The 16,111-nt window shown below is 37.8% G+C and overlaps 2 protein-coding genes across 3 annotated transcripts; one reads left to right on the top strand and one right to left on the bottom strand.

Moving 5' to 3' along the window:
- Nucleotides 1–3,979: 3,979 nt before the first annotated feature.
- On the bottom strand, nt 3,980–7,288 carry tnfsf14 (TNF superfamily member 14). The gene is made up of 4 exons (XM_035654427.1): nt 6,824–7,288; nt 5,330–5,363; nt 5,172–5,243; nt 3,980–4,926 (listed from the first exon to the last, which is right to left on the bottom strand). Exons 1-4 carry the CDS (start codon nt 7,016–7,018, stop codon nt 4,541–4,543), a joined length of 687 nt encoding a protein of 228 aa, XP_035510320.1. The 5' UTR covers nt 7,019–7,288; the 3' UTR covers nt 3,980–4,540.
- A 4,370-nt stretch (nt 7,289–11,658) lies between these two features.
- Nucleotides 11,659–15,056, top strand: tmed1a (transmembrane p24 trafficking protein 1a). 2 transcript variants are annotated; one of them, XM_035654424.1, is made up of 5 exons: nt 11,659–11,908; nt 12,012–12,064; nt 13,346–13,443; nt 13,822–14,011; nt 14,137–15,056. In XM_035654424.1, exons 1-5 carry the CDS (start codon nt 11,869–11,871, stop codon nt 14,353–14,355), a joined length of 600 nt encoding a protein of 199 aa, XP_035510317.1. In that variant the 5' UTR covers nt 11,659–11,868; the 3' UTR covers nt 14,356–15,056. The 2 variants fall into 2 exon arrangements, with proteins under 2 accessions (XP_035510317.1, XP_035510316.1); XM_035654423.1 differs by having other exon boundaries at nt 11,660–12,064.
- Nucleotides 15,057–16,111: the final 1,055 nt, after the last annotated feature.

Genomic DNA, 16,111 nt, shown 5'->3' with positions numbered 1-16,111 from the left:
ATATATATTTTTTTTTAAATCCCTGGCATGTTCCAGGACACTTATCCAGTTCTGGGACCCACTCTGCAGCAAACCTGCTCAGAGGCAAAGATGGTAGAGTGTACTTGTTGCTCTCGTTACCGAACAGATCTCTGTAATTGCCTTGGGATCACCAGATCAGCAAATCACATAACTGTCTTCCTGCAGTCAAAGTGGTGACTGAGTCACAGAGAATGGAGGAAGGGGTTGGATTCAACATTGAAGACCCACAGGCTGGGTAAAAACCTCACTGTTAAATTCTGGTCAACTAAAAAGAAAAATCCACCCTGAAACAGATTTTATTTTGATTCAATGTCCAATTATTTTGGCCAGTAAAGTAAATATACTATATAGCAGCTCAGGATTGTTCTAAGGTTGATGTCATCACTACAAGTGTGTTCCTCTGCTGTTGTACTCAAGAGACTTTAAATTCACAATTTAAAACTCAGCTGTATAGAACTATAGAAATAACAGTTTAACAGTGTAATGTAGGTTTGGGGGAATATTCCCGTGTGTATTGTATAGAATTAAAAAAAGCAAAGTTGGATTGTTCTCAAATAGCTATGATCAAGGAGCACACTTTTAGTCAGTGAACCAGATATTCAGAGTAAACCACTCCTTAAATTGTATTTCCTAGTTGGAGTTTCTTAGATTTAAAATGTGTAGTAGTTAACAGCAAGAATGTATTATTCTGAAGTGCCACACCTGTTGGCAGAACTGTGCTCTGTTTTTGCACAGCTCCTATTTGCTACTTGATTTATTTCTTGTTTTGAACTATATGAATTACATATTTATGTTGTATTTATTTATTGTTTGGGCCTAAAATATATACAGTATATTTAGCTAAATTGCATAGACAGCGAAAAACCAATGAATGTATGTCACTGTGTGACAATGTATGTCCTTGTGTATATGCATTTGTCTGTTGTTAGTGAGTCACTGGAATGTATTTACAGTTTTCTTTATTAATAATTGCAATAATATGTAATAACGTGGTTGATAAATGTTGAAAGGGAGAAAAAAGATAAAAGAACTAAAATATAGATATGATTTATTTGTTTAGAATTTTCGTGTTTTTAACATTTAAAGAAGAACCACTATATCATATAAATTAGTATTATATATATATTTAGTATTATATATATATATATTATATTTTTATATGTAAATTTAAAATGAAAAGTGAAATGACTTGATATAACGAACCTCCAAATCTCCTTCACTACTTGTATCACACATTATGACACATGAAATCACAACTCAAGGTGGTTGATGCGGAAAGTTTCATGTGTTGTTAAGAGATATTGAAAGAAATATTGGGTTTTGTCAATGATTTTCACTTTTTTTAATGCTTGTACTCCTGATGATGTGTGTACATTAGTGTAATTATGCATTCAAAAAAGCATTGCATTTGTTCTGGGGACCTTTAAACATGTTTCTTTACATCCGACGATATCAACATAACTGCTGCCTTGAAATAATGTAACAATGTTATAATTAAAAGCTATAATTTTTTCATAATGTTTATTATATTTGACGTATTTAAACCCCCAATATGGAGCTAAGACGAGCGAGTGAAATTACACTGATGAATTTGAGCATTTTACTGTGAGTCACTTTCGAGACCCTGGATATAAAGTGAAAGTGAGAGGTCATAAGTTAGCAGTGGGACCCCGCAGATAGTGAGTCACTTAATAGAAAGATACAGGGGGACCCTCCCTGCCATATGCTGTCGAAGAATATGCCTGCCAGACTCTGACAAAGCAAAATAAAAAATCTGCGCCTTACACAAACATCCATCATCATGTCTACTGACCTGCATTACAACAATAGAGAGACAAAACACAAAAGGTCACTGGAACATGATATTAGTCATCACAGCCGAGATACACATTTTCCAGGTTACCAGGTTTCATCTGAAAACAGTTCTTTTCCAATCCTGCAGAGTGCCATATCTTTTGCCACTCACTGTATTAGCTGTTGCCACCACAACTTTCAGTTACACTAAAGGGAGGTCCAAGATGTTAAATCCAAATGCAGATAGCAGACACCACCCACTCTGTCTTATATATTAGACATGTCTGCATGAGTTGGTTTGTTCCTACCATTGCTTTCCACTGCCCAATTAAGACAGGCGTACAAAAGTTGTGTATCCACATAGAGAAGTGTGGCAGCTTCTGTGAAAACCCTCATCACCCAAACGTCACTGTGCATTATTGGATAAGTTTTCAGTGTTCAGTCATTGAATGATGCGCTCTGCTGTTATTTTTCAGAGACTGCAAGTACCTGCCAATTAATAACCAACTGATTATATTATACATTAGACATCCCAAAATTCAAGATATGAGAGATGATTTTTGGTAAACAGCAACATGATTCTTGATTAAGAATGACATTACTATCAAATATGTGTAAGGAAATGGCATGAACTTCGTGAGTGAAAGATATTTTCAGTAAATCAGAAGCAAAGTGGACCCTCTGAATGCACAGCTTTACAGATAACCGAAATGTAGCACTCACCTGCTACTCTACCTCATCTAGAGACCAACACCAGAGGACAGCATTTAGCTATGGACTGCTTTCTGTGTACCATGACCACCCCTTTCAGTTTTGCTTCGCTCTAGGCATCACAGGTTGCTTCACTGTAAAAGAATGGTTCTACGTGACAAACTAGTGGTAGTTTATTTCCAAAGTGGCGTGTACAGTGGCTCAACACATTTTTACATTGATATCTGACAACAAAGTACCGCTTTATAAATGGAAAATGTTCGTTTCATATATAGAAGTGTGAATACTGTTGAGATTATAGCCAATTATAGAGTACTCTCATCCCACACAGATTCTCTGTAAAAGTCATGGCTAGACCAAAGTTTAATGACGAGAGAAAAACCAGCATCATGAATCCCAACCACACAGCTGTTACATTTCCCCCTCCTTTGCTACTATAGTCTCTCACACCTCACAGGTCAGCCAGCGCTGGAAGATAATGACTCACACATGCACTGAGAGAGGAATTCATGAAAACACTAGGAGACTGTGTAAAACGTCTGAGCCAAGGCCACCCATGATTTGACAGATAATATGTTTAGTTATGCATTCAGACTCTATATATCCAAACCCTGAACTGTAATTAGTTTCAACTCAGCGCGTTCAACTGATTTGAACAAAACTTGTAGTACGAGCCTGAGGGAAAATGAATTTGAGGTTCATTTAACCTACACACCCACCTGTACTCATATACATGCACACATACACACACAGTCCTGCTACAGTAGACCTTCACCAGCCGCTACTCTCCGGATCTGGGGTTGGAAAGTGAGTCAGGCAATCTGCTGACACCCCCACCCTCCCTCCCAGCGGCCCCCACTACCACTTCCTCTCCAGTTTACAAATATACAACTCTGTGGGTGTATTCAAGAGCGGCTTCTTCGAACAGACACATCTGAAGGGAAAGCGTAAGAAAAAAAAAGAAAAGCTCCACAGAGTGATGAGGCTTGTTGTTTGTACATGCATGTCGCCATGCCTGTCACCATGGTGATGAATTAAAAACGATTATCTATAGCTTTACAGTAAATGGGTAGGCTGATTCAAATGTGTGGAATACTGCCCCATACATCTATTGTCCCTCCCAACCCTTAAGAGAAGTACATTTGTCACATAAGTCAAATTGCTTTACTGTAAAACCAGTATTTTACAATTGACACTTTCTGTTTAAAGGTGGTTAACATACTTACACTTAAATGATATGTGTCACTGTGGTTTTAAAAACGCTACCCGTCAACAGAGTGTTGTGTGGTTTGAGTGAGTGGGTGAAAACTGCTACTGAGACCACTCAGCAAAGGCTCCAGAGCAGCTTCACCAGGAAGTGCACACAGTAGCTCGCTTCATCTACATGACGGCCTGAGTAAGGGCTTGATAACACCACCAAACAAGACTGTAAAATCATCATCTGTTTATTTAATTGTTTCATACATATTCTTGTACATAAATACAGTAGAATTAAAGCAGTTACATCATTCATTTTTACCACTAGAGGAATAAATAAATAATGTGCTGTATGTGCCACAGCAAGAGTGAAAAGAAATACGCAAGGTTACAATTTCTATTTTTTTTTAATTTTAGCATGAACATATAAACGCATATAAATGTATACTCAGCAATAATATGAAGCTCAGGGAGACTGAACAATGTATGAAAGATTTGTTTTAATCCATCTATGACAAGTCATTTTGTAACAAGTATATATATTGTATAAAAATAAGTATACAAGTAAGCATATAAAAAGTCTCTGATGTGAAAAAGAGTTTTGTCACTCAACATAATTTAAAAAAATGAAGCGTTTCACCCCCGAAAGAGAAAGCCACCTGCCCTGACCTTCATGATGGTTTTCACACCTGCCTCGATTTCTGCTTACTGACCTGCTTTTGCATTACAAAGAATCTCTAATCCTTGAGAAGATTTTCCATCCGCTTCTATTTACTCTAACTGCTTTCAGATTATTGTGAAATAATCAATGTGATATTTATATCATATATGCACCAAATATGTTTTCATAGGCTTTGTGTCGCTCAATTTTTGAGGTATCGCTCACTTTCACAAAGATGGCATCACTTTCTTGGAGGTGAAACACTCCACCCAGGTAACTGTTGGATCGTTTACTGCTGGACCCCTCTGAGTATTTTCTGGACAACAGGAGGGTAATACTTTTCCCAGAGTACAGTGTTGTATTCAGTTCAATAGAATGGTGAAATATATTGGAGTCTCTGAAGGAAACCTTGGAATAGACATAGTAAAAACCCTCCTTCTGAATGACAAGACATTGGTCTTTGTAGTACATCTTATAGAGGAGAGGTTCTGCAGCCATGCTCCATGCCATGATTTTCTTTCCATGAACTATATGTTGTCCATCTGGGAAAAAACAAAACAAAAAAAACAATATGAAGTCTAAATCTTTTAAAACAGGGGGATTAAAATGATAAATACATTATATCATAGAGGTATTTTTGCTCGAACTACATGATCACCCATGCCACACTTTAATAACTGTGCCTTCATTTTACTGGCAATAGCAATAGCAATAACAATATCTATTTTCTGCCTTTGTAATACATTGAACTCTGCAGTAATATAATGGACATCAACACTGGTCTCACCTGTCAGATGTGCAACTGGTTTGGAAGGAGTGACAAGACTGGGCCTTTTAGTTGGAGCAGCAACATCTTCACCTGCGTGAGGACCAGACATAATGTAACTGATGTGGATTGCGTAACTGAAAATATGAATCAACTGAGTGAAAAGTGATAATACACACCTGCAATGAGCTTGGAGGGTGATGCTGAGGAGCCCTGCAATGGATATAAAAATGGTTTACCTGTCAGTTGCATGTATATATATGTTTGTGTTTCTGTTTGTGAGTGCGCGCATGCAAATGTGCAACAGATTTACCATTGCATTGGATATGCAACCAAGTTGTGAAAATAAGATATACAAAATGCACTTGCATAATGTAATCTGAATTGTGTTTAAGGACCAAGTACAAAGTAGGACAGGTCTGTCTTTCTGGTAATGAGCAAAAGGTAGATCATGATCATGCTACAGGAACTAGACCGCTTCCGTTTCTCCACCATCCCTTGTTTATATGCACCCTTGACTGTCAGACAGAGTTAGACCAAAAAGTACCCCTCCCCCTACCCAAACCCGTGATTGCTGCGCTCAAACTGAGCATCAGATGAGGACAGGAAACTGAGTCACAGTGATGCAGGGAAAACAGTGACCATTCACCATTGTGGAACATGTGGAACATGCACGCTTCTGACCCCCGGGACGTCAATAAGGTTCCAAGAAATTGGGCCGGACTTTAATGTACTTCTCCATCTCTACTCCACTTTCTTCCCCATAATAGTAAAATTATTTCACTGTCAGCAATTTTTGGAGAAAAACAATCATTCATATGACTGGAGTAAACGTCAGCTTTGTTCAATCACGAGGGTCCTTTGGTTTACTGATGTCTTTGCTTTGCTTCACTAAACGGGTATGACAGCACACGTAGCATGTAACTCTGTGAAATGCATATATCAAAAACTTATGTAAGAGATTTGGTAATTGTCCTTGCGTTTATACCTTGTACTGTATATTTAATTATTAAAACTCACAATATTGAAATTTTACAGTAACTTTCTGAAAACCAACACACAAATTCTGCTGCTTCTATAATATATAATATTTATTTAGATCTCTAATTTCTATATTTTGCTCTCTTTGTTTATTGTTTATTATTTAAGGCTCCCATTAAAAGTCCATGTATGTGCCTCTAATCTTCCTGGGGTCTTGTAATCTGTCTATTTTACCTTAATAGTACCAATACATATTTAGTTCACTTCAAATAATTACATTACAGTTTTGCATGTAGTATCGTATAAATACATAGAACTCAGGTGTTATAAAATAACACATAAACAAATAAAATCAATATGTTGCCGCAAACCAGAAGAAGAATGTGAATGTGTAAACTTTGTTGAATTAGTATTCAAAAGAAACTTAAAGGTGTTACCAACAACATACACAACACAAGAGCTTTGGGTTAAGAGTGACAGAAAACAAGTAGGAGAAAACTGTTAGAAATAAGAAAAGAAAATGAAAGTGAGAATAAAGTGTTGAAGCTGAATGAGTTCTTCTGATGAAAGTGAGAATCAAAAGAACATTTTATGAAACAAAAAAGCGAGTGACTCTCAGTTGGTAAGAAATCACAGGATGAAATTGCAAAGTGTACTTTAGGTGCAGACCCAGAGATGGGGTTGATACTCACAGATTCATGTTGGTGGAGACGGTAGATGAAGCAGGCTTCTATCACCATGCCGCACAGCGCCAAACTCACTAGCAGGAACAGTAGGGTCTGTGTCACCCCAGCACGTTGTGGCCTCTCGCTCAGCCTGGGCGGCAATGAAGGCCGGGTGACATGGCTGTCCACCACATACACAGATGGATATCCACTCTCGTCCATACCTACAGTGTTCTCACTGAAAAACCAATTCAGTGTGAAAAAGTTGTCGGAGAGTACTGCTTCAACAGGGTCACGGAGACAGAGGCTTGAAAGACACAGAGGTGTGGAAAAAGCAGCAAAATGGGTGGGCTCACATGTGGTTGGTTCAAGTGGAGATGGCTCACACGTAGTCAGATAAAGAGTAGACCCTGATACAGAAATCTTGAGATGTATCACCAAGGTATCTTTAAGGCTCTCACACCTATCTGCACTCAGTAACTGCAAACTTTCAAAATGAAACTGTGTTTAGTGGATTTTTCCCATACAGTAACGAAGCCTAAAGGTAGAAGGCAACATCCATACTTGAGAGACCAAGCAGAATGCATTTTAACCCTCCCACCCTACCATCCTCCCACTTCACTGTAATAGCAATGTTGAAATATCTCCATTCACACTTCCTCTCTCGTATGCATTGCACTCGTTCTCTCTCTGGCTTATCTCATGGGCTGACAGACTATTAACCAAAATGGAGTGGAAGATTAAAATCTCAACAATGTATTGCTTTTTTGTCCACAGCCTTACCGTTGTGCTTTGTCGCAGGAGACAGAGCAGAGTTGCGAGGCATAAGCTGAAAATAAAAATAATGACATCACCAGACTCAGCCGGTGTAGGGTGAGGTGAAGTGGAAGGTTTAGACCACTGTATGTTTGCTAATTAATTAAGGAAGCGTTTTAGGCTGAAAATGCTATACATTGTGGCAGCTATTTGTTAAATAAAGCATACAAAGTATGATCTCCTACAGTTTTTCTTTTAAGTTTTATTCAAGTCATCCATAAATGGACTCAACACAACCCTCACGCACTCCCATATGTGAAAGCTCGAAAGAATGAGGATTCGAAGAGGCAGTATGATTTTATCCCTGTTGGAGTGTCACTCTAACACAGATACACATTCCTGAGTTCTGGGGCAGTAAATAGCTGATAGTGTGGTGCAATGCTCTGTCCTTGGGCTTCTTAGAGTAAAACCCTCCAAACACTCTTTAATTTATGGCGCTTTGTTGATACAATCTTTTTCATTGGACTGATATTTAGTGGGATAGGACAAATTGTCCCTTTAGCTGACAGAGAAAGCTTCTACGTCTTAAATAAAGATCGAATGCATGTTGTTATTTTATCCACTGCCATACAATGTGCTATATTTTTAACCCAGACATCAATATTTGGCTTATCACCTGTTTCTGACCCAACTTCCTGTCTGTTAGTAACATCACCTATGGGTCCATCAACTGCACTCCGGGCAGCTACGTGTCCCAGGTCACCTGCAGGCAGTCTAATCAGAAGATGGTGGAGGAAGCAAGGCATGTGGTGTGTGTGTATGACTTTTTACTCCAGAATGATTTAGCTTGTTTACTAAAGGTGGACACTCATACAGTTAATATGTAACCTTCAGCATCTTTTTATTGATTTTCTCTTTCAGGAAGTCATTTTTTTTCCGGCCATGCTTACTTTGCAATGTACACCATGCTCTATCGGGCAGTAGGTCACATCTACTTATAAATACACACGCATAAATACACAGACACACGCACATAAGTTTCCACTCTGAGGTTTCAATAGAAGCAGATAATAGCCAATTATAGATTATGTTAAACCTTTTGTTATTAATTTTTTAAATAATTTTCAACCTTTCCAGGGATTTATTTTGTACAAAATAAATGAATATCTGTATTTGCAAACATTTAAATAAGTGTTTCTTTTAAATGTTATACTGCTGGTATTTCCTCAAAGCTCATAAATGTATGACAGCCATATCAAATATGCCCAATTTGACTGAAATGTTGCCCCAAATTTGAGTAAAACAAGATTATGTATATTCATGCTGCATTTCTTTACACCATACCATATCATGTTAAGTGCAACAGGGTCGATTTGTTGTTTTTTCTTGAGCTCAGCTGAGTTCAACAGTGATGCTGACAAGTCGTTTTTTGTAAGTTTCAAGGAAGGAGGAGGAAGTTCAAGTCAAGTTTTAAGGTCCTGTGTGAATATAATATGCATAACTAAGTTTCCATTAGTGTATAATCACCTGAATATAGGAATCATTATGTTTTTGTTACCTTTGAATGAGCCTTTTCTATTTACAGACGCCAAACCATGTTTCAACAGTAGCCCACAACAAACAAACCAAACACTGGCTCTAGATTTTTTGCACGATTCTCGGCCCCCATAGTTTCTCCTTTGTGCCTGGAAGGGGAAAGTAAAGTGAGGGAGTCGCAATCTGCCACTACACCGCAAGATGAAACTACACACCGGATCTTTAAGCCTCTTATGGTTGTAATGAGTCGTCTATCAACTGTGTTGAACTATGTGATCAGGTCTGCTTAGTGCACTTCACAACTATCGAAGAAAGTAAAAGCATGTGGCCTACTGTATTATCATCACTTCTTTGTTATTACAACACAGATAGCTCAAATCAAGCAATCTGATTGGTTAGCTATGGTATAATAACTGTATATAACAGCTATGAAGTGTAACTCCTTTACATAATTCAGTATCACTCCACTTGAGAGAGAAATAAGTGTATACCTCTGGGGGGAAATTCACCTGCTGAACATAAAAGACAACATGCAGAGATCTGTAAAAACTCTGGACATAAACACAGTGAACTGAACATGGTTAGGCAAACAAAATGGGCCTTCAAATGCTTTTGGTTAGACAATCCCTGGAGTCAAAAAGCAAGTCTAAATTGAGACCAGATTCTCAGAGTGGAAACAACAATTGAGTTACATGAAAATTGGGTTGGCCAAAAGCAAAGCCAAAAGTGAAGTTATGTGAAGTAGAAAGAGCGGATTTGGCTTCCAGTACATATCAACTTAATGTCGGTTACCAAATCCAGAGAGTAATTTTGTGAATATTGGCTAATAAGGGGCAGTTCAACACAAAATCAAAAATACAGTCTCTAGTAATGTTAACAAGACACAAACACATTCCTGACACACAGCTGTGAGCAGTTTCACAGAGGAACTATTTTCTTTAGACCAAACTGCTCCAATCATAGTTGATTGATTCTTGGTTCTTTCTGCACGGTGATACATAGAAAATAGTTCCTCTATGTTTTGGGCGCTTTTAGCACCACAAGCCCAGTGCCATCTGGTTCCATTATATTTGAAGGAGGCTTGGCACCTGTACAGCCAACGGCCACTCACTCACTCACTCACACACACATTCTAGATGAATAAGTATCACTGCAGGTAAGAGGAAACATTTATTTTTTTATTGATTTGGATTCTGTCCTTTTAAAGGCCTCCTATCTGACAGAAGCAGAGTCTGTGTTTATTTCAGAATACATATCAATCTGCTCTCTCAAATACTAAGAAATTCAAATGCTTTAAAAAAAATTGCGAAGCTTCCATTTATAGGAAACACACATCCGTTTTGACTCTCCATACAATATGGAAAACACTGCATGATCAGAGATGACTACTATTATAATGACAATCATCACTTTTTGAAAGAATTTAAGCAGGGACTAAGACATAGTTTATTCTAGAGTATCTTTTATGGACACTAGAATATCAGAATAGCAAACTATTCAATCATGTTGTATATTTCTAATCTGTACTTCATCATATGCTTTAAAAAATAATAATATGATAACGTAATTCTAAACACATCATACCCTAACAAAGGATCATGTAGCTTTAAATAAAAAATGGTAGTATTGGAAGTTTGTAGTTACACTGGTGGTCAGAATGATTTACTGCATGAAATAATGCAGGATGTGTCATGAATTCTGGTTACTCACCGTTAAGGGACTTTAGATTGTGTGATTGCTTAGTCAATCATGAATGCATGGGATTTAAATTCACAGTTACTCATATCTCGCATTGATATACATGCCACCAAATTAGCTTCAGACTCTAGTAACATAGGAAAATGCATTTCAGACCTACCCATCATTCTCATGCAAATACTAAGCTGTTATGGTCACAAGCAAACAAAACCTGATAATTACAGTGTATACTATGTCAGTCCATCTTAATTCATCTAATTTTATTATTAGATTTTTTTGGTTTTAGTGCACCTTTCTATTATGTGCTACACTCCTCTATTAAAAACAACAAAAAATATAATAATACAATTTAAAAAACACTCATATTCCACCCCCCTAACTTGAAGAAGACATTGGGCCATGTGCCTTATGTAAGTATATTAATGTATGAAGTAAATTGATGATCCAATAAGTATTACTAATCAGGGACTCGATCTTTTGTTAGTGAGCAACAGGAATTCAGTATCAATTCTACATTAATTATCGCATTAAATCACCATGGAGTCATGGATTACTCATCCATTAAGCATGTGTATTGTGCCCTACCAAGTTTTTTTTATGTTGCTCACTTTACCCATAATACATCCATGATATCACAGCTGTATGGCCTGCTTTTTGTCTGCCTTTTAACCATAGCTCCCCCTACAGAATAAAAGAGGACATGACAGCATAACAGTTAGAATTAATAATAAAAGAACATTTTGAGAACAAGTACAAATCAGAACAAAAAGTGTGAGGAGAGATTGAAAAAAAAAAACTTTTACAAAATTCCCAAATTTACCTTCACTAACCATGCAGGCCTTCATACTCCAGGCACCATCAGGTATGGGCATATTGCACCTTGTCACAGTTTTGCATGTTGGCTGCAGTCCAGACTGTAGGGTGACACAGACAGAGCCTCCACTCATTCAGCTTAGATCAGGGAACTCTCTTACTGTTAGGCTACTTTCCAACCGTCGGGGTATGAAAATAGGCAACTATAGATATTAAAACGGCTTTTTCCACCCCTGCACAGTTGCTTCCAGTTGGTGAAAGTGGAATACATGGACTATGCACTGCGAGCGAAGGATGATGAATGTGGAGGTTTGTTTGCTGGCATGTTTGATTGTGACTGGTGGCTTGACTTTGGGTGTGGGGCCTAACCAAAACATGGAATTTACATTTCTGTTACCTGCTGGCACCACAGAGTGTTTTTACCAAACCACCGTGAGGAACGACAGTATGGAAGTTGAATACCAGGTAAATGTAATATTCTCTCTATCTGTTTCTCTCTCATTTGTCTGTCTGGCGCATTGACAGCGTAATATTGTGTTTATTTTGGACAGCTTTATTATATTTTGTGAATAACGTGTGACTGAAAAACAAGTGAACAGGCTTTGGACTTTGGTCTTGCACGTAGAGAGATAAGAAAACCACTGCTGCTGTTGTTGAAGACACCTGTCCTGAGATAGACTAGACCAGAACTTATACCTCAAATAATGCCCCCATAAAACACACTGCAAAAGTACTTAACATGCATCCTATATGAGCACAAACGTGCCTTTACATGATCATATTGTAAATACATCCAAAAATTATGAATGAATGCCAAATATATTTTTCCAATTTTTAACTTTTTCAAACATACCACTAAACATAGAAATCAATAAATTCCAAAGTAAACCTCTTAATGTGTTGTTGACCTTAATGATTTTATGGCCATGGGATATGGGTTTTTCAATGGCTACTCACCATATTTAACATATATACATATAAGCATAGGCTTTGGCTAATTATCTCAAAATGTCAGATAATACACAATTAAAAAAACAATTAATTGACATTTACATTGATTCAATTCCTCCCATCACACCACATTCATCATAATATTACTGCTGCATGGTCTGACACCTGAAAGTTGGTGTAAGGTCACAGTCTGAGCTGCTCCCTGTGGCAGGATCGTCTCTGTGCTTTCTGAGTTTGCAGTTTTGTCACTGGAACTGTTGACACATGGTGCTCTCAAAGGTCTCAAATCTTAACTCAACAGGCAGTCACAACTACGCCCACAATGGCCTGTATTGTAGGCTTTGTGATGCAGAACTGTACTCTTTGACTGAAAAAAAAGGCAGAAGATTATGCATACATTGACAGACTGTTAGTCATTTTTAAAAAATGAGAGTGGTAGCTTGATGTGATAAAACAAAACCTTGAGGAAGACCAGTGACTGAGAGACTGAGACTGTGTCTGGCACTGATAGAGTGGGCAGTAGGGTAGCGAAATAGAGAATTTCCCTAAAAAGATACCCACACTGTTTAAATATTATCACTGTGGCTTATTATGTGAGCTATGTTGTTGCTCAGTGTTCTATCAAGGCTAAAATTTGCATTTCAGACGGATAGTCTGATTGAAGCTTGAGCTATGAGCTGCATGTTTGGAGTGAAAATGTGAAAATAACAGTGGAAAATTGAGCGAGTTCTGGCTAACTGTGAGCCTGTATATATCCTGTATTACTGGTTTCAATCCCTTCTGTTTCTTTTACAGGTCATAGCTGGGTCAGGACTGGATGTTGGCTTTGCCCTCATCTCACCCAGTGGATACCGATTAGTATCTGACTTTAGGAGATCTGATGGCATTCACATGTGAGTCACCTAAATGCTTTCCAATAACAACCTGCTTTAGCTTTGATGCTCAGTCCCTGTATTACTCTTAATTTGTAATAAACCCAATTAACCACAAGCAAGAATCAAGGCAGCAGTCAGGAGTTAATTCCGCAAAATACATAAAAGCTTGTAAAAAATAAAAAAGGGGATTTTATTTCAGATCAGCACTCCCTATCCTTTTCTAAAAATAAAAAAAAAATACACTGTAGCTACTGAGAGATAAATATAAAAAACAGTGATAAAACACACTTTGTTGTGTCATTACAGTGAAAGATCTCAACCATGATATTGTTTGGAGTAAAATGTCAGCTTTTTTCAAACTTTCCTGACCTTAACCCTTTTTTTTTATACCTGCAGGGTGGATCCCACAGAGGATGGAGACTACAGGTTGTGTTTTGACAACAGCTTCAGTAAACTGTCAGAGAAGATGGTGTTCTTTGAGGTGATCATCCATAGTCAGAGCAGCGGAGGTGGAGGGCGAGATGAGCAATGGGTGGATGTGGCCACGCCAGAGAGCATGGTGGAATACAAACTGGAGGACATCTTGGTGAGAGGGGAAAAACAAAACCAACACTTGAATTATCAATATTACATCATTCTTTTTGATGTCTACACATCTCAGTACTGACTTTCATCTCCTTCTGTCTGTCTATCTCTTTCTTCCTCTTCCAGGTGAGGATAGACACTGTGTACTGGCACCTGGAGAGGAGCCGTCAGGTCCTGACTGTGCTGCGGGCCTTTGAGGCCAGGGACCGCTATCTTCTGGAGGACAACCAGTGGCGGGTGTCCTTCTGGTCCTGCCTCAACCTGCTTGTCATGCTCACCGTCGCTGCCACTCAAATCTATACCCTGCGAGGCCTCTTTGATGACACCAAGCGGGTCTGCACATAGCCACAACAAAACTGTTCCATTAATTTCCAGCCAAGAGTGCAGCGCCTACTTGAAAGTTTGACCCAAAATCCTTAACCAACATGTGCCTTGTGAGCGGAATTTAGAGGTGTAGTTTACATTTTTGTGAAACTGATTCATCAAGCACTAGGGACTTTTTTTATTGTAGCCATAAAGTTATTGCTTTGATGTTTTGTGACTTTGTGACATCAACCTGAAAATCACATTTACAGTACTGTACTATGCACATACACACAGATACATACTGTATATACACAACATATCACAAAATACCCACACATAAAATACTTAGAGCACTGATATTTGTTAATAATATCATTGGGCAAGTTAGAAACCACAGCTGTTCTCACTGGAATGTTGTTTTATTGAATTTCAGATACCACATTCATGACCCTAAGTTATGTTTTATCAAACCCATAGCCAAAACAAACCAAGATAATATCAGAAACCTCACCTCCTGAGTATGCACTGTAAAAAAAAACAACTATGTAGTACTATTATACTAAGCCTCAAGCTGTTAAAAAAAAAAACCCACATCTTTAGTCTTTCCTGTGATAAAAAAAGACATGTATTCACACACAGTCATATTGGTTATCTCCCTGATCAGTTTCTCCATCTGGAGGTTATAAATAGGCAGAAAACAGTGAAGTCTTTTGGCTGAAACATTCACTTCCTTTCCAGTCATTTGTTTCATGCAGTTGTGCTGAGTAGTAAAAACCTACACAACGCAGTTTCCTGAGCCATCTTTAACATTATATTCAGTGGTCATGTGCCACCACTTAAAATGTATTTTTCTTTGTTATCACAGAATAGAAATAAAAAAACATTCTAATGTTGAACTGCCTTTTTTTTTTTTTTACCGTGGCACTCTATTTAGGAATTTATCCCTTAAAGTTGATTCACACTGTATCTCAAATTATTGGTTGTTGTTTGTTTTTGAAATAAATAATTTACAGTCTTCTGGGCAACTGTGTGGAATAAACTACAAGAAAGAAAATATCTGGATGACATTTATATCTTAAATTAGATTTTACACAATTACAACTTGGGTCTGACAACATTCACTATAAAGAACTTTAGTTTGATGACTCAATAACTAATAACAGCTTGTGTGTTTCACTGATAGTCTCAGATTACTTCAAGGCCTTGACTGAACTGGAAAATAAAATGTGTAGTTCTTCTGTAGTCTTGCGGTCATGGATTGAAGTCATTTTATGGCCACTTCAAGCTGGTCAAGGTCACCACTGGTTTCGACGGGGAGCCGGGCGCCTGTTCAGGGAGAATCAAGCAACATTAATCTCTTACCCCTGTGACATGCACTTTGACAGGTAATAACTACAGGATCCAGTCACCAGATCATCATTAGAGAGATCATCCTCCACTCTCATTGGAGGATATGATAAGACACGTAAACCTGGATTTATTCATTAATGTTGCAGCTGAAAGAGAATTACATTAAAAGGAGTTTTGAACATATTTAGCAAAGACATGTTTTAAAAGAGCTCTCTATATTGTGCCAATAAAAATATTCCCACCCCCTTACAAGTTATGTTTTATTCTTGCAACATTGAATTAAAGCAGATCTGTTTTCACTTTGACAGTAAAGGTTATTTTCTTGTTTATCAGTATCAGAAATGTAACGTTTAAATGTAATTTGATTCAATGCTGTAAGAGAAAATATTAAAACTTTTAAGGGGGAATGATTTAATCAATTAATGCACTACAGCAGGAACAAAAG

The sequence above is a fragment of the Morone saxatilis genome, unplaced genomic scaffold (assembly GCF_004916995.1).
Source record: "Morone saxatilis isolate NCDOM2014 unplaced genomic scaffold, NCSU_SB_2.0 Contig14, whole genome shotgun sequence".
Taxonomy (NCBI): domain Eukaryota; kingdom Metazoa; phylum Chordata; class Actinopteri; family Moronidae; genus Morone; species Morone saxatilis.
The sequence above is the reverse complement of the archived record's forward strand: the minus strand, read 5'-3'. Positions and strand labels throughout refer to the sequence as shown.